At 47.4% G+C, this 24,781-nt stretch overlaps 1 protein-coding gene across 2 annotated transcripts in view; it reads left to right on the top strand.

Moving 5' to 3' along the window:
• Positions 1-24,781, top strand: part of INSR (insulin receptor) — a 42,392-nt gene that overhangs the window by 9,095 nt on the left and 8,516 nt on the right. The window contains exons 2-10 of one of the 2 annotated variants that reach the window (XM_062510422.1): positions 13,661-13,976; positions 14,389-14,391; positions 15,561-15,706; positions 15,970-16,114; positions 16,346-16,560; positions 18,869-18,995; positions 19,617-19,867; positions 20,228-20,395; positions 21,038-21,239. In XM_062510422.1, coding sequence (XP_062366406.1) covers positions 13,661-13,976; positions 14,389-14,391; positions 15,561-15,706; positions 15,970-16,114; positions 16,346-16,560; positions 18,869-18,995; positions 19,617-19,867; positions 20,228-20,395; positions 21,038-21,239 — 1,573 coding nt within the window. The remainder of the gene's footprint in view (positions 1-13,660; positions 13,977-14,388; positions 14,392-15,560; positions 15,707-15,969; positions 16,115-16,345; positions 16,561-18,868; positions 18,996-19,616; positions 19,868-20,227; positions 20,396-21,037; positions 21,240-24,781) is intronic. The other variant, XM_062510421.1, reaches the window with a different exon arrangement.

Below are 24,781 nucleotides of genomic sequence, written 5' to 3'. Positions count from 1 at the left end.
TTTCTGGAGCTGTATGCATCAAACGCTGGTCACTTAGGACTCCACGGGATCAGTGCTGGTGTGTGGCCACTCTGGAATTTCAGGGCCCTGATGTGATGCGCTGAGCCTGAGCTCAGCTTACAGCATAAGACTGATGGTTTTTAAGTCAGGGTTAAGGGAGCTTAGGGAGCAGGTTTGCCAGAGATCAGAACAAACACCTGCGAGCTGAGCAGCGACGTCTGCGGTTCTGCCTTTCTCCTCCCTCGTGCTCCTCTCAGCTCACTTGGGTCTGACCCCTGGGCATGATTGCTCATTTAATGGTTTTTTGAAATGTGAGTTGTGGGGAGCAGGGAGGGAGGAGGTTGGTCACAGTGCGTTCATCAAAACAAAGCCTGTTGGACTGTAGAGTGTGAGGAAAGGAAAGTTCATAGGGTAGGGGAGCAGGCAGGTTTGAAGTTGTGAAGCCATAATTCCCAGCCCAATTTTTGATGTTTTTCTCTGGTTTTGTAGCTGCGGGAATTGAATTGTGCTGAGAGCTCACAGCATTATTGCACTGCAAGGCTCTAACCTCATGAGCAGGGGTCCCAGGGCAGGAGCTTGGGCTCTCCACAGTGTTCCAGAGGTGCAGGAGCAGATGCTCCTTCCCTGCAGAGAGGAAGGAGTTGAGTGCTGGGATGTGACATTCTCCCATGGCACTTTGATGACACAACATGAGGCTGATTTTTTTTTTTTTTTTCTCTTGGCTGATTTTCCCCCGTGGATGTGAAGAGCCCAAGTCTGACACTGGGTGTTCCAGGGATGGATTATTTGGGGTCTGTGGCAGAGCTTCTGGACTTGGCAGTGTCACTTCCAATAACGTGAGTGAGACGCTGTCAGCTTCTGAGTTGTTTGCTCTGAAATATCTGCAGTAACTGAGAGTTCACTCAGCAATCTGCAGCAAAAAAGTCAAGTTCCAGCTATTGCACTGATCTGGGCACTGGGAAATCCCTCACACAGAGGCTCCAGACAAACTCTGTCATATCAGCAGCATTTTATGATGGATAAAGTACATAAAGAGTGTTTGCACATGAAGGTGGGCTTGATTAGAAAATCTCAGGAATTGTGCAGGAAGCCCTATCCCTGTGTTTTAGTTTCCCAGGAGCATGTGCAATTCCACAGACATCACAGGATAACAAAGCATTTTTCTGTTTCCATTTTCAACTTCATTAAGCACATCCATGTTGCGTTACGGCACTGCAAGGATTTTAATACTTCATGAGCAATGAAAGGATTCATTAAATTTGAGTATCAGACAAATGTTCTTCTTGTCTTTTCTACGAAGACAATCCAATTATATACTCTGGGTAGTACAAATACAGAACAGTGGTTTAATGAAATGAACAGGACTGCTTTTTTTCTGGTCTTCAGTCTTTTCTGGATGTCATCTTTCTGAAGTCAGGCTGATCACACTGATGTGTTTACACAGCTTCAGTTTGGGATGGAGGAGCCCAAGAGCTCCCTCTAAGTACCCCTCAAAAGCTCCCAAAAGCCAGAGAGGAAATGGAGCTCCTCAGTGTGATGTCTTGAGTGTCTGAGAGTCTCGCCCAGTGGAGCCTTAACAGGGCTTAAAGGAATAAGGCTATTGTTTTAAAACAGTACTTGAAGCAAAGCCTTTAAAGCTCAATAAACCTGTTCTCTCATGATTCAGTTCTGTGGATTTTAGGCTCTGGGAATCTGAACACTGTTTCTGGGAAGGGGGAGCACATAGTACACAGGACACAGTCTTACCTGGAGACTTAAGGATAAAGCAATTTATGTAGAAACTAGTGCTTTATCTGAAACAACTTCTCATCAGCATCTCTACAATTATTAAATTAACAAAAGAAATGCATTGTGTAGATCTCCTTAAGCTTCTCTTCCACACTCCAATAACCTTATCTCCAGAGCTGCTTCAATAATTCATGTAGTGTTTGGCTGCTCTCTCAGTGCTTGGATATCGAGTTTCTAGTCCGCAAAACCAGTCCACTTGAACTGGGTATCTGCATCGAGCATCAGTTTTTGTTCTGGGAAATATGAAATGTTGTGCTTCGAGCCTGTACAGTGTGTGAATTTGGTGGGTGTGATAAGAAAAACGTTCCCGTGTTTTGCATGGCAGAAGGAGGAGCGGCCCCGTGACGCTGCTCGCTCATCAGCACCAGGGAAGAGCCTGTTGTTTTTCCACATGCTTTAATCTTTGATAACAAAAAGAACTCCAGATTGTGTTTTTCAAACGTGCTGTGGGTCTCTCGGTGCTCAGATTTGCCGGTGACTCTCTCTGCTGTGGGAACACGTCCTTCCACCCAGAGCCTGATTTGAAGTGGCTCTGGTTCAAATCCTCGCCTTGTTTTGGTGCTGGAGGAGGCTGAGCAGGACTCAGCAATCAGCTGGAGCCAAGTGTTTTGCTTTGCTCTGGGTGTTTGCAGAGGGTCAAGTGCTGGATGGGCACTGGGGTGCTGCCAGTCTCTTCCTGGCACTGACAGGTTTTGGGCCCTGCTTTGTGACTTCCATAAACTTCAGCTGGTGCGAGAAGTGCTTCGAGGCAAAATTTAGTTTTAGGATGGATTTACACAAGCAACCATGAAAAATGTCCAGGTAGAGTATTTGAGGTGGTCTCAGACAGGTGGATGGGCTGGGTGGCATCTCCAGAACTCCTTGGGCTCCCTTCCATCAGCAGATTGATTCTGGTGCCAGCAGCTCTGAGCTGGGACTTGAAACTTCTGGAGTTTGGTGAAGAAAAAGACTCTTTGTCCCCGGAGAAACCAGCTGTGGCTTCAGGTTACTTGTAGAGGAGAATTCTATCTCTTTTTCTTGTTAGGTAATGCTGATTTGTGTCATTTTTTTACCCCAGAGGGCTCTCTCCATTGTGAGGTGATTTCCACCCTTTCCCCAGTAACTACCCCATGAGGCTGTGGCATCAATTAGAGAGCTCTGAATAATCCTAATTGCTCTGCAGTGGACAATGCTGATGGCAGCTGCTGATTAGACCATATCTGAGTCCTGTGCTGATAAAGTGAAGGTTTTTAGCACCGTGGCACACGCCTGCAGGGGTGGGGGATGTCAGCAGATCCTGTTTGTCCCGATGGCCCAGCACAGCCTCACCAATGGATAATGGGATTTTCACTACTCCTGCACTTCCCCGTGACCTCAGTGGCAGTCAGTTTTATTTTAAGAGCTTACCATGGTGTGAAATAAAGCAGAATTTTCACATTTCTGACCATTGACAGTTGGAGCCATCAACTGTTCTGGAAGGAGGATTGAGAATCAAAGATCTCCCCTGAGTTCAGTGTAACTTTGGGTGATTCTGTTCCCCTGTTGTTGGCTTTGTTGAGATGGCACAACTGGTTTGGCATTAAATGCCTTCAGATTACAACTTTCTCTTGCATAATTTACAAGGAGAGACAGATTAATGGCTTGTGCAATTTAGTTAATGGTTTTTGTGCTCATCTCCAGTCGTTTGGTTTTCCTCAGGGTTGTTATTGTGTGACTTTGGGTCATTTTTATCATTTCTCATTTGGCATCTAGGTTAGAACAGCAGAGGGATGTAGCACAGTCACAAAAAAACTCCAGGGACCGGTGTGTTTGTAAGGAGAAGCTGTTAAGTCAGTGGATATCTGGGAAGAGCCAAGCTGGATAATTTGTGCAGTGCCACATATTCGTATACAGTGAATTACTTGAAAATGGGCATTGCTGGTATGCCAAGGATGATGAGGGTGAGTAGTAAATAAAAATACATTGCACATTGCTTGGCTCTGCAGGCAAACAGTATCTATTTCAGTCCTGCTAAGGAAATTCTTATGCCTTGAAATAAACTGTGGCAAGCATGTGTAGAGCTTTGGGCAAACAGGGGAGGGTGAGGAGAGGAATGGGCAGGAGCTGAGGAGGCCACAACGACTCAAAGAGTTGAGAGAATGTTATACTGGATTTGATACTGGTTAACAACATACTGCATCCATTTTTCCTTTCCACTTTGCTTTGGAAAAACTTACTGTATGCTCAGGGAAAACTGAAGTGACACCTGTGAAGCGTATGAAGGCACAGTACAGCATGGAGCACGGTGCTGGGGATCAGTGGAGGATGGATCAGTGCTCCTGCTCCTGGTGAGCCTGGATTAGGGCAGCTTGCTTCATGACTGTGCACTGAACAGTTTGTACACCCTGGTAATTTCAGAAAAAAAAAAAAAAAATCTGTTTGGTGGGCCAGTTAGCTCTGCCCCCCAGAAAAATCCACTTTTCTTTGCACAACTGGCCTTCAGGTGATGCTTTGCCTTTCTCTCTCTCCTCATCCTTTCTGGAAGGTGAGGCTGGAAGGAGGATCTGGAGTGAGTCCCCTTCCTTTTCCTTCTCAGTTTTCAGTCTCGTCACCCACAAGCACAAATTTAGTTTCAGTATCGATGTTTACAATTCATGACTGTGCCATGAATTCTGCCCAGATTAAAATCTTAACCTCTGCCTGACATTTCTGTGTAGATCATTAGTTATCAGCATAATCTCCTTGTGGTTAATCTTATACTTCCTCCCATTCCATTACCTTTCTCACTCATGGACAGCTCAATTTGTGCTATAAACTGTGCGTCTGTTTTGGTGTAGATTTGTTGTTTTCTGTGTCAGGATTATGTTTATATAACGTATCTAAAATTCCATCTTTCCTCATGCCCACGTGTCAGCATAGCTTTCGTTCTTTCATGCCTTGTTTACTACAACATCCTTCCCCGTGGCCTTGAGGAGAGGAATCTTGTCCCTCCCTTATCTCTGCAGAAAGCAGAACTTGGATGTTTTGCCTCGTGCCTTGATCATATCATTGTTCCTCATTTTCAGGATGGGCTTCGTAGGTAAAAGTAATAATCTGTGTTTAGAAAAATCAGGTGGACCTTGTTCTTAAACTATCCCCAAGTCCTTGTGTGTATCTCCATTTGTCTCAGTTTCTCACATATCAGCTCCTAGAATCATTGCATTGTGGAGTGTCCTGAGCTGGGAGGGACCCTCAAGGACCATCACTTATTTTTGGGACGTGCCTGGACCACTTTCCTGTGATTTGGGGTTGCAGTGAGTGAGCAGGTTTGGCAGGAGCAGGTTAAAGGGAACAGGGATGTTTACAAGATGCTGTACATTGGAGAGTAATAAATAGTTAAATATTAACAGGAAACTTTTGTGAGGCTCCCAGGTGGCATCAACCGTTGGATGATAACACCAAATCCTTGGGTTGTAATAAAGATTGAAATTTAACAAACCATAACAACAAAATAACAGCTTTATTGTTGTGAGTAAAATTACAATCAAAGCTTTACAGGGAGATGCCCCAAATTAACGTTAAAGATTCCAGTCTTGGTCTAAATTACAAGTTGTCTCTTCTGCTGTACAGAATGAAATACAATGTTTTGCTTGGAGATGTGGAGTCAGTTTTGGGGCTGGCATATTAGAAAAACCCATCTGCCAAGCAGAGGTGGGTGGTTATTTCTGATCCCTTACACTAAGCTGCCATGTAATTTTGAACACAAAGTACAAGGAGCAGGCTTGACCTGCTTGCCAGAGAATGGCACAACAGCACTGTTGTAGACACTGGGTGAAGTATTTACAGCTCCTGGTTGCTATCCTGGTGTGCCCTTTGTGACACTTGTCCCACCTTTAACAGTTGCTGCTGTGTTTTCAAATCAAACTCTGTATTTTGGTAGTTTGGCCAACAGCTTTGCTTTATTTCCTCAAGTTGTTTTTATCTGCATGGGGAATCAGCTCGACTGAAAGGTGCCAAGAGAATGCAAACAGACCTAGTCTTGGGTTTTAGTTTCTTTATTACTTCTTTTTTTTTTTTCAGTGTGAGGTGCTTTGCTCTGTAAGTCCTGTTTACAGGGGTTTGCAGCCATGGTGTGAGCACAAATGCTTAAAATGCACAAAAGGAAATTGTTTCTTTGATCTTTGTTCTGTCTGGGCAATAGTAGGGATACTTGGATGGGAAACATTCAGTTCTCTGTGTGAATAGTTGAGGTGACAGAGGAGAGCAGGAGTGAAAACCTTGAAGGGAGAGAAGCAGAAAGGTCCATGAAAATGAGAGCCTGTCCTGAGAGTTCAGTGGAAGATGAGGACCTTCCATAGCTGAGGTTTGTAGCCCAAGAAGTCCTGTCCCCAGAAATCAGAGATGATATTGGGCTGTCAGACCCCATCCACGGGGTTTGAATTTGCACAGGACTTTGCACACCTGAGCCCTGCCTTGTGCCTTGGTGTGGAGCTGGAGAAGCTCATTTGCAAAGGCTGTCACTTCTAAGGAGATGAAGAATGAGTGACCAAAGGCATTGTGGGTCCATTGAGGTTGGTAACTCATGTTGAGATGACCTACATATACTTCATATATTATATAAGTGAAATGTGTGAGCTGCTCTTAGCACATTTCCCATACTGCTTGTCACAATTCACATAGGAGTAAATATGTATTTCCAGAGAATGCCCCACCAGCAGGTGTAGTGCAGAAGATAATGAATTACTCCTCAGTTTAAACAGCAGAAGGATGGCACAGAGGAAGCTGTTTCTGGAGAGATCTCCTGTTATCTGCCCCTTTCTTCTGTAAACAGCCAAGCTCAACCTTTCCCGTATCTCCCATTCAACAACTTCTTCCACAGACCTCCACTATCGTGGCAGGACAAGGTGGCACACGGCTCCAAACTCCTTTATCTTGTTTAAACTCACATTTGCTGATCCTCGCAGGTCCAGCATCCCCATGGGCTTCGTCTGTTCCTGGCGGGAAGCGGCCGAACCCCAACTTGGAATATCTGAGACATTCCGTGTAGCTCCAGTTGAGCACGTAATTTGTGGAAGGGTTGGGAGGAGAAACAGGTTTTTTTTTTCTTGTCCTTTCTGATAGATGAGATAAGAGGTGTAATGTTGTCCTGAGAAATGTCAATGGGAAGAGTTTCCTTGACGTTGTAGTAAGTGTGTTGTTTTTGGAAGTCACTGTCCATGGGAAGGGAGGCACCTGCAGTTAATTTTATCTGTTCCTGTGTAAATACAGACCTCCTAACGTTCCCAGCTCACAGTTCAGAGGGGTCATGGCATTATGTACTGTAATATCTTATTTTATAAATAACACTTTATTTTAGTGCTGATTGTAAAATCTGGGATTTATTTGGCACTTGCTCCTTCCCGAGCTGGTGCTGAGAACTGCACCCTTTGTTGTGGGTTACAGCACTTGAGTCGATGCATTTTGGAAGGGTTGCTCCTTGGTTGTTTTTGGGGAAAAGGGAGGGATGAGTGTTGTTAGAGCAGCTGAGCTCTGGGAATAATTTACATCAAATTTGCTTGAGCATCTCGTGATTATTTCCTGAATTTTGCTTGACCACTGCGGCCAACGCCAGGCGTTGCCGGCAGGATTTTGGTATCACCGTGTTAACTTCTTATTTTTTGTTCTCTTCTAGTTACTCCATTTATTTTGTAGGTTCAGGAAGGGCTGGGGGAGCTGCTGTTGTTTGTCACCAAGGCGATCAAAAGTCCTTGTGCTTTTTACAGTCCACTGGAGCTCTCCAGCCCTGTCCCTCCCAGGCACGTTTCTGCTGCTGGTGGGGTTTGGGGTTTAGGTTTCTGCCTCTTTGGCCTCCGTGATGTGAAGAAATAATTGAAGGAATAAGGCAGTGCAGTGGGGTTTGCAGTACGTTGGTTTTCTTGCAGCAATCCTCTGGTTTAGATTTATTTTTTACTTAGTCTTCACCAGATACAGTTTTGCTTAATTAAATAGCTATTTTCAGCCTTACGATACATTAATGCACTGGGATTGGATGTTGTCTTGATGTGTTCAGATCAAATAAATCGTCACAAGAAAGTAAATGACCATGAGTGAAAAAATTAAAAATTGGCTTAGGGATAAAAATTACATTTATAGGACAAATGGTGCTTAACAACTGCCTAAATTAGGAGTCTTCTTGACTGGAAGAGAATGAGTGAAAGAGCAAGAGCGATCAAGTAAAAAACACTGTGTGTGTACAACAGGATTTCATACATGATTTTATAAGGAGTAAGACCCATATGGATTTCCATAGCAGCAGTGCTGCTCAGCACTTGCAGCAGGAAACAAGCCCAGGCTCTGTAGTACTAAATTAAGATCACATGCTTGCAACACACTGAGGAGTTACTGCCGCGGGTGATTAGTCCTTGGGTTTCCTTTTTTTTGCCTTTTTTTTTTTTTTCTTCTTTTTCTTTCCTTGTTGGTTTTATTTTTATTTAGAACCACAAGAACCCAGTGCTGAGGAGGTCGTTGTACCGTTAGGAAATGAAATTCCAGTTCCCTCTGCAGCCGTAACTCAAGCAGGACTCTGTGCGTGTGGGGATAAATTTATATATCACATCTCGCAGCCATTTACAGTAAGAGGGGAAAAAGCCACGGGGACGTGCGGAGAGCTGCGATCCTGTTTCTGTGGGGCTCTGGCTTTGGGTTCTGTCATCCAGCATGGCACCAGCCCAGCCCTGGCACCAGGGCAGCCGTGTCACGGCCACAAAGAGCCATTTCCAGCCGTGGCAACGCCGGCACTCCTCTCCACTTACAAACACCCCACGCCAAGGAAACGCTGCAAAACCCAGGGCGGCCCTTCAGCTGCATTAAATGGCATTAGCAGTGAGGTTTTTGGGGGGTGGTGGTGGTGGTGGGAGCTGGCAGGGTTAAGGCTGTTTGCCTTGTGCAGATAGCGGGCGGTTGGCTTGGATGCCTCCCCTGCACAGGCAGCAAATGCATTGGCTGAGGTTGAGGGCGGTTCTCCTGCCGCAGTTGTTTTGTGTCCTGGACTCCCTTGGATCTGGAGCCTCCTAATTGCCTTGTCTGTAATCAAAATAAGAGTTTGTGTATGCCAGGGGAGAGGAGCTGGTGGTGCGAGGAGAGTTTGCTGGACACTGGACACCCATGGTGGCCCAGGTTGCCTTCACTGAACCCCCACCCACATATACTATAACATATACATAACATAAGAGTGTTGCAGCACTCTTTAAAGATCACCTTTATTCACAAAAAATCAGTCCCAAACCCATGTGCTGCCTGAACAGCATCTTGATGTTCGTATGTGTGGTTTAGAATTTGTCCTTAATGCTCCGTGTTCCTCTTACCCAACCCAAACCTGTGTGAGCACCCGGTGCAGCTCACCCAGGATGTTGCTATTTAAACCCACCCAGTGGCAGAGAATACCAAAGAAACAGCAAAACTTATCCTGAGTGGTACTTTCCCCCTCTTTTTTGGACAATTCACCATTTTATTAACAGAAAACAAGAAAAAAAGACCTAACGCCAAAGTTTTTAACAGCTTAATGCTTAATTGACCTGCCTGTTAAATACCAATCTCCAGGTTACCTGTGCTGGCTGGGGAATGTGTTTACAATCTCAGTGTGTTTTGTTTCTACCTGGAGCACGGGGAAGTGAAACACGGGAGCGATCCCGATCCGAGGTAGAAATTCCTTTGCGCTGACTCCGTGGCCGCCTGTCCCCCCCAGCTGGGCCTCAGCAGCACGAAGAAATGTCCATTTGAATCTCTAATCAGAAAGCTTTGGAAGAGGCATTGTTTCCTCAGTCTCGGGAGCCACGCTAGCAGCAAGTTAAATATTTATTCACCCCTGGAATAACAGGTTTGAGCCTCCGGTGTCACTGCGTTGCTCCCCAGGTTTGCTCGTGTCAGGTTCTTTGTCAGCTTTGGGACAGGGATTTGGAGCACCAGTTGTCACAGATGTGGTGAAGAGGTGTGCTGGCTGTGCTGGGCAGCCTTGTCCTGGTGCTGAACCCATGGCCCCAGAGCAGCTTTTATGGTGCAGCATGGTGGCTTCTGCCTCTATCCAGAAGAGCTGTTCTTTGTCCCCTTGCTTGGGTTTGTGGAGTTCCCCTTGGACTTTCTGTGAAGAATGGGGGGAGTTGATTTTTTTTCCCTGTGGTGATTGTTCAAAGCCTCCTACAGCCTTAACCAGAGGCTGGGGGTTGTGGGTGTCATGTCTGAGCCTCCCCTCATGCCAGAGCTCCCAAAAGGGTCACCTGGGAGTCACAGAATATCCTGAGTTGGGAGGGACCCACAAAGATCACAGAGTGCAGACACCCCAACAATCCCACCCTGAGCATCCCTGAGAGCGGTGTCCAAACGCTCCTGGAGCTCTGGCAGCCTTGGGGCTGGGACCATTCCCTGGGAAATCAATTTTTTTTGTGCAAAAAAGCAAATATCTGTGGGCTGTGGCAGTTATTGGGGTCTGTAGACCTCAGTGGAGAAGGGTAATGAGGTGCCCAAACTTATTCAGTGTTGACCTGCAGCAAAAAACCCAAACAAACCCCCACATTTCTGGCCCATCTGAGTCACATAACCTGGAGTAACTGTTGTAAAAAGCCATAGTGAAGATACTCTGGAGAGGTTTTACACAACTTGAGATGTGTTCTCCAGCATGCAGACTTTGATAATGTCATGACATCTGTTCAGGATCTTGAGTAATGAGGATTTGCACAAAATGGTGATTGACAATTTCTGGTCTTGAGTACTTAATGGAAAAAGAGCTGTTGCCTTGGGTGCTTTGCTTTCTTTGAGCTGTCTTTGAGACATCAAAACCTGGCGGAACAGGAAAAAGAGAAACGTTAAGAACAGTTTTAAAATAGTTCAATTGTATCTTCTGAAAACCTTCAGAGTGGAGACTTTAGGCAGTTTCTGCCCTGTGAATACTTGCAGCTGAGTTCAAAATGTGTAAATAAGCACAGGGCTTTGAAGATTAGTTTCCATAACAAATTAAATAAAAATATTGTGTGACAGAATGTTAAGTAGGTGCCATGTGTCACCGGGTGCTTTGCATGAGGGCTGGCTTTTCCCATTACCTGTCTGCTCCTTGGAAAACAAAACCTGTCTTTTGGATGCTTTAAACTTTGTAGTTCTTGAGCATGAAAGAGACAGGGGAAAACTTCCTTGTGGAGAAAATGCTGGTGAGGAACATTGGGAATTGTGCTGGCATCTCTTCCAGCTCCCACAAACCATTCCTGCATTTGCTTTAGTGCTTTGCTTTCCAGCTGGAAGCTGACCCTGCTCCGGGGAGGAACCAACCAGTTTCTCCAGAACCAACCAGAACCTGCAGGATTCCTTGCTGGACATCTCTGTCTCAGGAGAGTATGGGAGAAACAGCCCAGACTTTCCCCCTGCTCATAAACCCTGATATTCCAGGCTGGAATTAGTAAATTTGATAGTGGTTCGGACTAAATCCCTTAATTTTCTGTTGCAAATATTTCTACTAAACTACAGCCAGGACACCTGTTGCTAGCCTGTGCTCATCAATGGCCTGGTAAGGAATGTATAACCATTTAAAACCTCCGTGTATAACCTGGCTTTTAAAACAAGCTTCCCATTTTATATTTAGTCTAATGCAAGGTGTTACCTGCAGGTTGCTGCTGTCTGGCTGTTGCATTTCAATCTATTTGTGACAGGTTCACAAAATAATATCTGTTGCTAGAAAAGGGCAAAAAGTTGGTCAGCCTGAAAGGAAATTAATTTAAAACACATTCCTGTGCTTTTTGTAATGGATGAGTGATGCACAGAGAAAACACCTGCAGTGAAGGACTGACATGGAAGCAGTAAGATATTTGAGATTAAATTGTCCTTGTGGTAAAATTTCAGCTTTTTAAGTTTCATATTTCTTCAAGGGAATTATCAGGCTAGAGCAGACCAGAGGTTGCTCATCTTTTCTACCTCATCTTCTGCTGCTTATTCCAAGAGTGGCATTAACAGCTTTAACACACTTAATTCTACAATCTCCTAACATGAGGCAGAGGGGGATTTTCTTCCTAACGCAGCCGGGGACTGGACCATCCAAACACGTTGTGCTGTGGATCCCACATGCTGCTCCTTTGGCTGGATAAAACCAGACCACATTCCACTGCTGGTCTGCTCAGGTTTAACCAGAAATTAGAGATAACATTTCATCTCTGGACGTTGCTGTGTCAGGACCTCCCCAGATAAAGCCCCTCCTGCCTGGACACTGAGTATTGGACAGAAAGCTGGGGAAATGGTGAGGCAGATGGTGTTAATTCAGGATTTATTGCTGCTTCTCAGGCAGAACAAGAGGAGCTGCTCAGGTGTTCCCTGACAGAACACTCTGGTTTGGTGAGGACAAGGGGGTGTCTTGATCTGCATCTTGGCAATTCACAGCTGGATCTTAAAGGCTCTGAGGATAAATCCTGTCCCCCATCTAAAGCCTTTCTTCCTGCTTCTGAAGCCCTGGTGTTGGTGTTGGCTCTTGGAGTGCTGATTTCAGCTCTCTTCTCTTTCCTGTCATGGAGTTGCATGGTGTGTTCTGGATTACAGAGTTGGATTTAATAATTTCAGCCTCATTTGAACCTCTCAGACTGAGTGTGGGGATGCTGAGGGGCAGGACTGACCTTCCCCCTGGAGCTTCCCTGGCTTTTTTCTTCCTGCCCTCCTGCTCCTCCCCAGGTTACTCACAGTGTTTGTTCTGCTTGGTTTCCAGTTCAAAGCCCAAACCACTCGTTAAAGGTGTTGTGGGGCACTAAGTAATAAGGAATTAAAAAGAAAACCATAAAAACCTCAAGCAATAACACTCGTTGGTGCCCTTCTTTGTGGACTTGTGAGAGTCACTGAAGAACTCGTGTTGGTACCAGGGCTTCCTCCAGGAAACCAGGGACAGGGTGATAGACAGATGGGAAGCAAATCCTGAAAAAGCTGAAGACTTGTGTGAAAGTCCTGTTGGACATGTGTTATTTGTAGTACTGCTGTAGGAAGCTTCAGTTTTTTAAACTGAGAAACAAGAATCTTCTGGCTGAAACTGGCTGTGCCAGGCTGAGGAGCTCTTCACTCCTCATCACTCCTGAGCTTCAAAAATAACACCAGAGACACCAAGGCTCTCCTGGAGCCTCTTAGTGCCCAGACAGAGGGAACAGGAAATCTCAGATCTCTTCTTTTGAAGATGAGCATTGATGAGGTGTGAGGATGAATGATAAGACTCCTCAAAAACATTCTTAAAATGTGGAATTTACATTGAAAGGTGGAGATGAGGCAGATTTGCACTCAAAGGTCACTACCTTAGGGTGGGGATGGGGCAGAATTTACACTGAAAGGTGGAAATTAGGTAAAACTTACCCTGAAAGGTGGAAATTAGGTAAAACTTACCCTGAAAGGTGGAGATGGGGCAGAATTGACATTGGAAGGTGGAGGTGGGGCAGAATTTGCACTGACAGGTGGAGGTGGGGCAGAATTTGCACTGACAGGTAGAGATGGGGCAGAATTGACATTGGAAGGTGGAGGTGGGGCAGAATTTGCACTGACAGGTAGAGATGGGGCAGAATTTGCACTGACAGGTAGAGATGGGGCAGAATTGACATTGGAAAGTAGAGATGGGGCAGAATTTGCACTGACAGGTAGAGATGGGGCAGAATTGACATTGGAAAGTAGAGATGGGGCAGAATTTGCACTGACAGATGGAGATGGGGCAGAATTTGCACGGACAGGTAGAGATGGGGCAGAATTGACATTGGAAGGTGGAGATGGGGCAGAATTTACACTGACAGGTGGAGGCGGGGCAGAATTTGCACTGATGGGACAGACCCCTGCTCACCATGGTTGCCCTTGGCAGAGGAAGCTCCCAAGGCAGGCAGGAGCTGCTGTCCCAGCCGTGAGCTCACAGGTGACCCGTGACCAGGCTCCCCCGTGGCACTCACCTGTGTTTTCCTTGCAGTGTGCCCCCCCGCCTGCAAGTCCCAGGGCTGCACCTCTGACGGGCAGTGCTGTCACAGCGAGTGCCTGGGTGACTGCACGGAGCCCAACGACCCCGGGCGCTGCGTGGCCTGCCGGAACTTCTACCTGGATGGGAGGTGTGTGGAGACCTGCCCCCCCGGGCACTACCGCTTCGAGGGCTGGCGCTGCGTCACCTTCAGCTTCTGCCAGGAGCTGCACAACAAGTGCAAGAACGCCCGGGAGTCGGGGTGCCACGTCATCCACAACAACGAGTGTGTGCACGAGTGCCCCTCGGGATACATCATGAACTCCAGCAAGTGAGTACCTGGGCTGCAGGGCACAAAACTGGCTGGGCTGGGTTTTTCTCCGCCTTGGACGTGGGGTTTGAGTGCCGTGTGGACGCCAGGAGGAGTTTCTGGCGTTGGAGCATCTGTGGCAATCACCTGGTTTGCTTTAATATGATTTACAAACTAATACCTTGCTAATTGAAGCTCTCCCTGCCGTGGGCTGCTAGTTTGTTCTTCCCCGTGGTTTCCCCTGTTTCCTCTCAAGATTGGAAAAAGTGGGAAGGGGAGATGGAGAGAAGAAGAGCATCCTCAAGCTGGAAGGGTCTCTAATAGCGTGGGAGGAGGGATGTGGGCAGTGGAGAGGCTTCAGCAGCCCTGCTTCCCTCCCCTCTGGAGCAGCCTCAGGCCACGGAGCTGGGCTGGAAAAGCACAACGGGGAGAGGTCGTGGCTAATGAAGAGAGCGGAGCGTCCTGGCAGTGCTCTTTCTCAGAATATCTGTCCCTCATCCCTGTAATTACTTTCATTGAGCAGGTTCAAGCTGTGCCAGACATAAATGCACGATGTAACAAACAAGTGTAGCACGAATCAAAGCAGGGAACAGTCATTCTGTTTATTCCCAGGGAGTTTTGACAAAGGAATTAAATAATTTATGTTGCTGAGCTGTTTATCACTAAAAACTTGGTTGTTTGTCCCACAATACCATTCTGTATTGTGGTGAGTCAGATTTCCTATGAATATTGGTCACTTTGTGCTTGCATGTATTTGCTCCTGCCATAATAATTTCAGGGAATTCGCTCTTAACAGGACTTTTTATGCCATTTCCTGTTTTGTTTTTCCAAAGAATGAACAAGCAGCCACCAAAGTAGCTGTGTTGCTTGTGCAACAGCCCCTTGGGCTCTCCTGTGCTGTTCCAGGCTGCTGCCAGTGGGACCTCACAGCTCTGCTCCCTGCTTTTCCTAGAGCTTTTCTTTCTCTGAACTAGCTGGGAACATGTTCTTGTGGTAGTGTGACCAGGGCAAGCCATCAGCTCATGCTATTCAAGCAGTATTTCCCCAGAGCACCAAGCACATTCTTGCCTTTTTTAAAGAAACATTGTGTGCAGTCCTCAGAGGGTTCTCAGATGAAGGAGCAGCTCTCCACTCATCAATTACACGTTTGGTTAATGATCTTGAGATGAATACTGGGCTGGGGTTTGTTATTTGAGAGCACTGGGCAGCATCATGGCCAGCTTCCTCTTCACAATAATTCAGGTAATTTCATTTTGTTACTTAGGAAGGGATGGAATGATTCATGTTTGAAGTGTGGAAGTGACAGTTTAAGCCCATTTAAATTTATCAGCAGTTATTTTCAAGGCCAGGTTGGATGGGGCTTGGAGCAACCTGGTCCAGTGGAAGGTGTGGAAAGGGGTTGGAACAGGATAAACTTTAAGGTCCCTTCCAACCCAAACCATTCCATGGTGCTGTGACTTTTTTTTTTTGTTTTGTTTTTTGGAGTTCCTAAGCGCTGCTCACTGTAAGTGAGCCCCGTGGTATATACTCACTTCAGATTGATCACTCTGCTCTTGGGGGCATTGCTGGGCCATCCTGGCTCACCTCTGCCGTGCTGTTTTGCAGCCTGCACTGCACGCCCTGTGCAGGGCCCTGCCCCAAGGTGTGTGACTTTGGCAAGGAGAAGACGATTGACTCGGTGACGTCGGCGCAGGAGCTGCGGGGCTGCACGGTGGTGAACGGCAGCCTGGTCATCAACATCCGAGGGGGAAGTAAGTGAGCATGGCTGGGGTGAGCCAGGGACACGGGCACTGCCCTCGGCTGGGGCTCTTCCCTTGGTGTGCCCACCCTCAGCCTTAGAGGGACCCGGAGAAATCAGCACAAAGCGGAGGCTTTTCACTTGATGGTTTTTGTCAATTGATTTTTGTGAGTTCTCATGAATTAACGTAAAGCAGTTGTTTAGCATGTTTGGGCTCCAGTGTGGGTGTTTCTCTCTGTGATACCAGAAAACTTCCCAACCTTTTCCTCTCTGTAGATAACATAGCAGCTGAGCTGGAAGCAAACCTTGGCTTGATAGAAGAAATCTCAGGTTACCTGAAAATTCGCCGCTCTTATGCCTTGGTTTCTCTCTCTTTTTTTCGGAAACTCCATCTGATTAGAGGAGAGACACTTGAAGCTGGGTGAGTTCTCTCAAAAGATGCTTTATTTGAAGTCCAAGGAGTACCAGTTCTGTCAAGGTGATTTGTACTGGGAAACAATTCTCAAGTTATTTTTAAATGTTCCTCTGCCCGTGGCTTGTTCCCTGCCAGGGCAGACAATTTACATTCATTTTTCTTTGGTGTCTGGATTAGTGCTGAAGGAGTTTTTCATGCATCCCCTCCCAACCCGTGTTTTCATTCTTCTGCTTTCAGGAATTATTCTTTTTATGCCTTGGACAACCAGAATCTTCGCCAGCTCTGGGATTGGAGCAAACACAACCTCACTATTGCACGGGGCAAACTCTTCTTCCATTACAATCCCAAGCTGTGCTTGTCAGAAATCCACAAGATGGAAGAGATCTCCGGGACTAAGGGGCGTCAGGAGAGGAATGACATAGCCCTGAAGACCAACGGGGACCAAGCCTCGTGTAAGAGTCTCAGAACACAGCCCTGCTTCCCTTTCCTCTCCCTCTGCCTTGCTGTCCTCATACTCCTCTTGCTCCCAGCCCAGCTCAGGATGTTTTTCCATGGCCTGTTCTCTTTGGTAAAGCAGCAGATGAGCCCCTTGCCTGTGCACTGAGTGACACTGTCACTGTGCCACGAGGAAAAGTCCCCACGGGATCTCCCTCTGGCAACCTTGGTCCCACAAAGCCCTGGGAGGTTTTTGGGGCTGGGACTGTATTTATTGCGTCGTTTTGAAGAGTTTAGCACAACGTAACCTCGGCCCAGGCTGGGACTTTGTGTTACTGCTGAGTACCTGATTAATAGTCATAATCTGCTTTTCCCATGTCATGAGGCAACAGGGAATAAACACAGGAGAAACGGGATTTCCACCCATCCCTGCAGCCACGTGAGGCAATTGCCATGACAACAGGCAGAGAAAATTTTCCAACAATTTTTGCAATGCCTCTCTGAGGTTTTTCACCCAACAGTTTTCTTCAGGAACAACAATCAGACAGCACCTGTGTCAGCAAACAGCACGGGGTTGGCTTTATGCTCTCGCTGAAGTTGTGCTACTGAAGACGGGATTCTGCAGACACTTTGGCAGCAATACTACAATAAATACAGTATTTACACTGAATTCTACACCCCCAGTCCTGCTGTTTGTTCCTTTTCTGTGCCACCAACAGTCCCCTTTCCCTGTTTGTACCAGGGCTGTGTGGTGAACCAGATTGTGGAAGTAATCAAGGGCAGGAAAAATCCAGCTTTGTTCTGAGCTGGTGGTGTGTTTCTGCTCTGATTCATTGCTCAGTCCCACAGAAGGACACACAGGAACAGGAGCACGTGCAGGTGGTCATGGGCCCCTTGCAACTCAGGATATTCTGTGAAGGACAGGTGGCATGGGGACAGAGGCAGTGACCCATCCATGCAGTATTCCAGCAGTTGTGTTGAGAAACTGGGAGATGCTTGGGCAGGTATTGCCACCAAAAAACCCAGCATTGACTGAAGTGGGATTTCAGATTCTGGCTCACAACCTGCAGGGCAACTTAGGTCATCCTGTGACTTCACTGTCCCTCTGCTTTTGGGGACAGCACTGCCAGAAGAGCCCAAGCTTATTTCCCACCCAAAACATTCCAGGATTCTGTAATCTCTGGTCCTATCCTTGTTGCCCCTCGCTGATGTAGCTGTTTGTGAACAGACCTAAAATGTGAAGATCTTCCAGCTGACTCAGTTTCCTGGTCTGGTTTCCCACATATCAACACAGGCAGTCAGGCCAGCACAGTGGGAGAAGGGAATGCAATGACTGTTCTTCACTGGCAGGACCAGTGAAAAACACACCCAGAGCCTCTGGGGCACCACAGCTCCAGTCTGGGCAGAGGGAAGGAGCACAAGGAATCAGCTGTCTGTAAAGTTCATCTCCTCCCATGGGACACTAAAAAACTCTTCCCACTTTGGGGATGAACCTGGATTTGGGCAGACCCAGCTCTGCCTGTGGCTATGAGCAGCTCCTGGGCTGGTGTTTGGTGTGAAGGCAACTGGAGGAGACAGTTGCATTTCTCTTTGCCAGCTTTACCCTCACCCTGCTAACCTGGTGTCTGTGCCACCCCCACCTCAAACCACAGCTTGCCAGGCTGTTTGGCTTTTTGTTTGCTTTTACATTTCATGCCAAGCTTTCACATTGGCAGCATCCTGTTTACTGAAAAAAAAAATAGAAAGGGGTAAAAAAAAAAGCCCCTGTTTGTTCTGAATGTGGTCCCAGTGAAATGAATGCTCTTCCTCCTGTTGCAGTTGCTTCAGGAATAGCAAATTCAGTCAGAGACACTTGGACTGGGGTCACAAAACGTGTCCCTTGAGTCCCTGTCCCTTGAGCTCCATCTTCCTGCGAACACCCTCCTGTTTGCAGAGGGACCTCGCTACTCCTGGGCAAGGCTGGAAATTCTTCTGCTTCATTTTTGTGGCCTCTTGCCTTCTGTGCAAACCATATTGCTGGGTTCAGCTGTGCAGATCATCATAAATGGTGAAATGTGTCACCTTTAGATTTCCCATTTTTTAGAATATAGTTCAGCTCTTCTACAGAGTCATTTTCATGAAATCATAGAAAAATTTAACCTTAGGAGGGCATTGATACTGATCCACTGATTTGAGGTAGGAATGGCTGCCAGGTAAGATAAGGTTTTACTGGGCAACTCTTCTCAGTGCCAACATCCTCACATTTATCTTAAAACTTCTAAGATGATTAAAAACAAAACATTTTTCAGCATTAATGAAGCTGTTGTCACTTCTCACTTGTTGCAGGTGAAAACGAACTGCTGAAATTTTCTTCCATTAGGACTTCTCATGACAAGATCCTGCTGAAGTGGGAGCCCTACTGGCCCCCAGATTTCCGTGACCTCCTGGGCTTTATGCTGTTCTACAAGGAGGCGTAAGTGATCCCCTCAGGTCACAGAGCAGTGGCCTTGTTGGGCTGCCACGAGCAGCAGCTGGCATTGAAAGGTGGATGTTAAACCTGCTGGATGTTTTTGCTGTAGGCAAAGCTGTTCAGTCTCTGATTTTGTGGGTCCTACAGTAAAGTTTCCAGTTATATCCTTTATAAAAGTGTTCATTAATATCCCTGCCTTGTGCACATTCACAATTCCTTGTTTAGGAGAAATCCAAACTTTAGTTATTCCTGCTGTTCTAGACACACATACTCGAACCATGGAGTTCCTCACCTCCCCACTATCTCTGTGGGATGCTGAGGGTTTTATCCCCTTTGAGGTGGGAGAGATCCTTGTAGAATCAAGGTAACGAAGCTGATTTTCATGAAGTAGACAATAATCAGTCTGGATTTAGTTGTTGGGGTCATGAGTGGCGCAGATCCTGCTCTGTGATGCTGTTGGAGGCCCAGGTAAAAAAGTTCCCAGTGCCTCCCTTTCAGAATAAATTCACTGAGTTAATTTTACTTTCTCTGAAGGGTAAAGGGCAATAACTTCCAGTGTGCTTTTAGAAACGTTTTTAAGAGCTTGATTGAAGATTCTGTTAATTGGATCCTTCTTTCCTCAAGTCCCTACCAAAATGTGACGGAATTCGATGGCCAGGACGCCTGTGGCTCCAACAGCTGGACAGTTGTGGATGTTGACCCCCCACCACGCTCAAACGAGCCCAAAGCCCAGGCCCAGCCAGGGTGGCTCCTGAGGGGCCTGAAGCCCTGGACACAGTATGCAGTGTTTGTGAAAACCCTGGTCACCTTCTCGGACGAGCGGCGGACGTACGGCGCCAAGAGCGAGATCATCTACGTGCAGACCAACGCCACGGGTCAGTGCAGCACACTCCTGGGCTGGGAACAGCCCTAAGTAATTCTGCCTGGGGGTTGTGCTAGTCCCATATCCAGGAAACTTCCCACTGCCCCGCTTTGGTAGGAAGGAATTCCTAAACCAGGGGTGTGATTCCAGATGGTGCCGATGGCGCCTCTTCTCTCCAGTTGGTGTGGCCTCGTGTAAGAATCATTAAGGCTGGAAGAGATCTCCAGGATCATCCAGCCCAGCCTGGAGGAGCCCTCTGGGTGCCAGGGAATGCTTGATTCCCAGAGAAATGGAAATCTGCCTGTGTTGGTCCCTGCTTTGCCAGGCTCTGCAGGGCAGTGCAGTGACCTGTGTCTCTTCCCCACCCTCGCAGTTCCGTCGGTCCCGTTGGATCCAATATCTGTCTCCAACTCCTCCTCCCAAATCATCCTCAAGTGGAAGCCCCCCTCGGAGCCCAACGGGAACATCACACACTACCTGGTGTACTGGCAGGAGCAGGCAGAGGACAGTGAGCTCTATGAACTCGATTACTGCCTGAAAGGTGAGTGGGTGCTTCTCCCTCCAGGCCCTTCCTTCAGTCTCTCCCAGAACTGCCTGGGGTTTTTGCCTTGGAGGTACTCTGGGGTGCTCTGCTGGATTCAGGACTGTTCTGAATCAGCTTTGTCCCTCCCTGTTCTGTTACATTAGGTGCTACTGCCAAGATATATGCAAAAGGTCTAAAAACGTTGCTTACAAAGTAATCACATGTTTTTTCCTTTGGGGATCTCCCTTCTGCCCTTGCTCCTTTTGAACTGGATTATAAGTTTAACAGCAACAATGGAGATAGTAAAGTTAAAAATTTCGGTGCTGCTAGAGCTCGGGGCAAAGTTAATTTTTGAAGGCAGCTGGTGCCTGGTTTGGAATTCACTGCGAACACAGAATTTCACTGAGGACTTCCAAAAATCTCACCTGCTGCTCTGTGTTACCTGAACTGGGATAAAGCAGCTTCCAACCTCCATTTCAAAAATAGCATTTTTGAATTAAAGGCCTGCCAGAAAAGAGGGAACTTCTCAGCCCTGGATGTGAAATATGGGATGCCCAAATGTGCCGTGAATCCTGTGTACACTGTTTTGGGATCTTTTTGTAGGATTAAGCATCTTCTGCCATGACAGGTACGAGTGACACTGAAACTGTTTGTCCCCAGGATTAAAGCTGCCCTCAAGGACGTGGTCTCCTCCTTTTGAATCTGAAGACCCTCAGAAGTATAATCAGAGTGAAGCTGAGGATGTCAGTGGGGAATGTTGTTCCTGTCCTAAAACAGACTCCCAGATCCAGAAGGAACTGGAGGAGTCTGCTTTCCGCAAGACCTTCGAGAATTATCTCCACAATGAGGTTTTTGTGCCCAGGTGAGAACATCAGACAGGACTGTTCAGGGGTCAGGGGGAGGGAAATGTAATTGGGGATTAAAGAAAAATACCAGGTTGGGCACAGCCACATTGCCAGGCTTCCATTGGCCTGTCTAGTCCAGCTGGATATGGGTATTGGAATGGGGAGAGCTGAGCACCTACCATGGATGTTCCTGCAGATCTGGGAGATCCTGCTTTCATTTCCTGTCCCTGAATTCTCCTTAGCTCAAGAATAAAGTGAGAATCCTTAACAAACAGCCTGCAGCTCATCTGGCATCAGATGATGCCAAAAATAGCGATTTTCTTTTCCTGTCTTGAAATTTTGTGGTCAAGTTTTTCATTGAGTTGAAAAGAAAGGAAAAGGGCAGTTTACCAGACCACAGCCTCGTCCTTCAGCATGGTATTTGTGGTCTCCCTTCACTTAGTGTGGGAAATACCTCCAATACCATGAGGAATGTGAGTGCTGTGGGAGGTGAATGTCCTGTTTTGAGTGGCACACGTGGTGTCACTTTAAGTGGTGGTGAATGTCTTCACACTTCATCTGCAGCTTGGGGAGGAAGTGCTGGGGAGCAGGGTAGAATCTCTGGTGGTTTACCCTCTTCCCTGTCACATGTGTTGTGTTCCAAAGGTATTCTCTGCTTGCTACCCTCAGCCAAAATCCTGCATTTGCAGCTGCCTGACAAAAGCTGGGTCTCTGCACTGAGCATTTTCCCTGTTAAAGCATCCCTGGTGTTCCCTTCCCTGGTGCCTGCAGTCCTCACCTGGAAGCTTGGGCAGAGCCCCTCCTTTTGCTATTCCCTGGCTCTTGGTGCCTGCCAGGATGAGCTTCAGTGTGCCAGAGGATGCCAGGACATCACATATACCAAAGCAGAGGAGAGCCAAGCCATGTGCAAAAGCCAAACTCCTCCTGACGTAGGCAGACAGTTTTTTTCCTTTTCTCTCCCCCCAGTTCTATTGTGCAGCCAGCCCAGGATGCTTCTCAGGCCAGTTTCTGGGCTATGTATTTTAGAAAGAACTCAATCACCAGGATGTGCCACCTTGTCAGCCTCCTGAGGAAGAAATCCCCACATCCCATGGCCAACTAATCCTCTAAAATAAGCCAGTGCTGAAGAGACCTCCCTGCTGCCACGTGGCCTGCTTGTCTTCCCTGGCAGGCTCCAGGCTGTCACCACATTAATCAGAATTCTTTTTCCTGTGAATATTGTGCTATCACCTGCTCACAGAGCCTGGCAGAGAGCAGGGAGTGTGGTTTACTTCAGGTGCTTTTTTCGTGGCTTCTGAGAGTTCAGTGACCTCTCCCGAGGTGCTGTGTGGCCTCTCCTGGAGAGAAGGAACTTGCCAGTCATGGGAGGAATCTCAGGGATGAGGCCAGCAGGGAACATGAGATGCCAGGGGAGCAGAATTACAGCAGTTTCTCCCTGATGTCTCCTTGTTTTCCATGTGCCATTTCTCCCCTCCTGCCCTGTTCCCAGTGATCTGATCCCTGGGCAGGATCCAGCCTTAGTCCAGGGCTGATCTCACCTCTCTGGAAATCACAGATCCTTCCCCCTGGGCATGTTGAGTACCCACTCTAGGAGCCACTGTCACAACTCCTGGTGGTCAGTTTTCTCTCTGGCAGTGACAAAAACCCAAACTAGAAGTTCAGGAATGTTCCTCTGCGCAGGCAGAGCTGGCAGTGTCTCACACCAGGTCCCCTTTGGAGCTGAACAAAGTGGCCATCAGAAGCTGATTTTGTTACTTCTCTCATTTTGGAGGAGTTCTGCACGGGTTGGAGCTCAGGGCTGGTTACCCCTTTGCACAGGGTGCCCAGGGACGTGTGGAGTCTCCATCCCTTGAGATGGCCCAGCCTGGCCCTGAGCCACCTGCTCCAGGTGCCCCTGCTTTGGGCCAGGGGCTCAGATCAGACAATCCCCAGAGCTGCCTTCCAGCCTCACCCCTCCATGGTTCTGTGGGAAGCAGGAAAAGATTGCAGAAAAAGTCCTGAGAGGCAGAGGGGAGCTGAGTGGCTGCTGTTCAAGGTGTCCTTCCAGGTATTCCCTCCATCACCGCTACAAGAGCAGGAACAGCCCCAGTTCTCTGTCTCTGTCCTCTGTCACACACATTAGTGCCATTCCCAATATTCTTGGGGAGCAAGATCTGAGGAATGACTCACTTTAAAAGTAATTGCTTTCCCCTGTGTTTTCCCAGTTCAGTTAATTGTACAGACAAATCTGAAATGCTTTTGCCAGGCCAGCTGACCTGGGGTAATTTCAGGGGTGTGGAAAAGCTTGTCTTAAGGTACCAAAGGCATTTTTACTGTCCCCCAGCACAGGCCATACTGTGTGTGCTGAGGGGTCACTTCCAGCCCTCTCACACCCCCTGGTCACCTGTGAGAACAGGAGGAACCTGGACCTGAGGGTTTCACAGGGAACTCCCTGGAGCTGCTGAAATGTCCTCAATGCAAATTACACTGCAACAACTCTGAGAAGAATCAGATGTTTGAAAATACAGAAAATTTGGCAAGAAAATTGCTGCAAATCCAGGATAATAAATATGGGAAGACTGGGGATTTACAGCTTCAAAAGCTTTTGTTAACTTGCTGTGACTTGAGAATGAAGGAATTCTTGCATTTTACTCTGTTGCAGCAGTGGTCAAAGTACTGTTTTACTTGTGAAAAACAAAATTCCCTTGAACACGAGGATCAGCTGAATTCACACTTGATAAACAGAGGGTGTAGCTTTGCTTTTATGCAAACCAGGTCCTGTTTGACCATAAGGAGTCCTTCCAAAGGAGGAAGGTGGCATGACCCAGAGCTGGGTCCCTGAACTCTGCCCCGTTCTGAGGGGACACTGCTCAGACCACCACACAGGCAGAGGGAACAGCAGCTCCAAAAGGAGTTAATTAGTAATTAAGAAAGAGAAAACTGGAATGTGCTTGCTGAGCCTGCCCTTTGCAGTCCTGCTTTGTCATCAGGTGGATGAATATTCTGCAGGAAGGAATTGTTCCCTGGGAGGGTGGGCAGGCCCTGGCACAGGGTGCCCAGAGCAGCTGTGGCTGCCCCTGGATCCCTGGCAATGTCCAAGGCCAGGTTGGACATTGGGGCTTGGAGCAGCCTGGGACAGTGGGAGGTGTCCCTGCCATGGCAGGGGTGGCACTGGATGGGCTTTGAGGTCCCTCCAACCCAAACCATTCTGTGATGATGACAACTCCACGAATATTTGTGTTGTGTTGTGTGCAGCCCAGTGTTTAGTCGGAGGACATCTCAAATTCTGCTTTCTGCCTGGTGACTTCTGCTGCAGGAGGAGAAACAGCTCCAGGGGAAGGTGGCAGAGACCTGTCAGAGCAGTCCCTGCTGGGGCTGGGCCTGGGGCTGGCCATGGCCTGGTAGTCAGAGGTGGCAGTGGAAAGTTCAGTTCAGCAGCAAAGATTTGCTTCAACAGCTTGTTACATTTTTAGAGCCTGGAGATGCCTCAAGTGTGGGTTCAGATCAGGTCACTCTTTGTACCCTTTAATAGCTGCACACACATGCACACACACACAAAAAGATCATCACCCCCTTAAAA

This window comes from Cinclus cinclus, chromosome 28 (assembly GCF_963662255.1).
Source record: "Cinclus cinclus chromosome 28, bCinCin1.1, whole genome shotgun sequence".
In the NCBI taxonomy this organism is placed as follows: domain Eukaryota; kingdom Metazoa; phylum Chordata; class Aves; order Passeriformes; family Cinclidae; genus Cinclus; species Cinclus cinclus.
The sequence above is the reverse complement of the archived record's forward strand: the minus strand, read 5'-3'. Positions and strand labels throughout refer to the sequence as shown.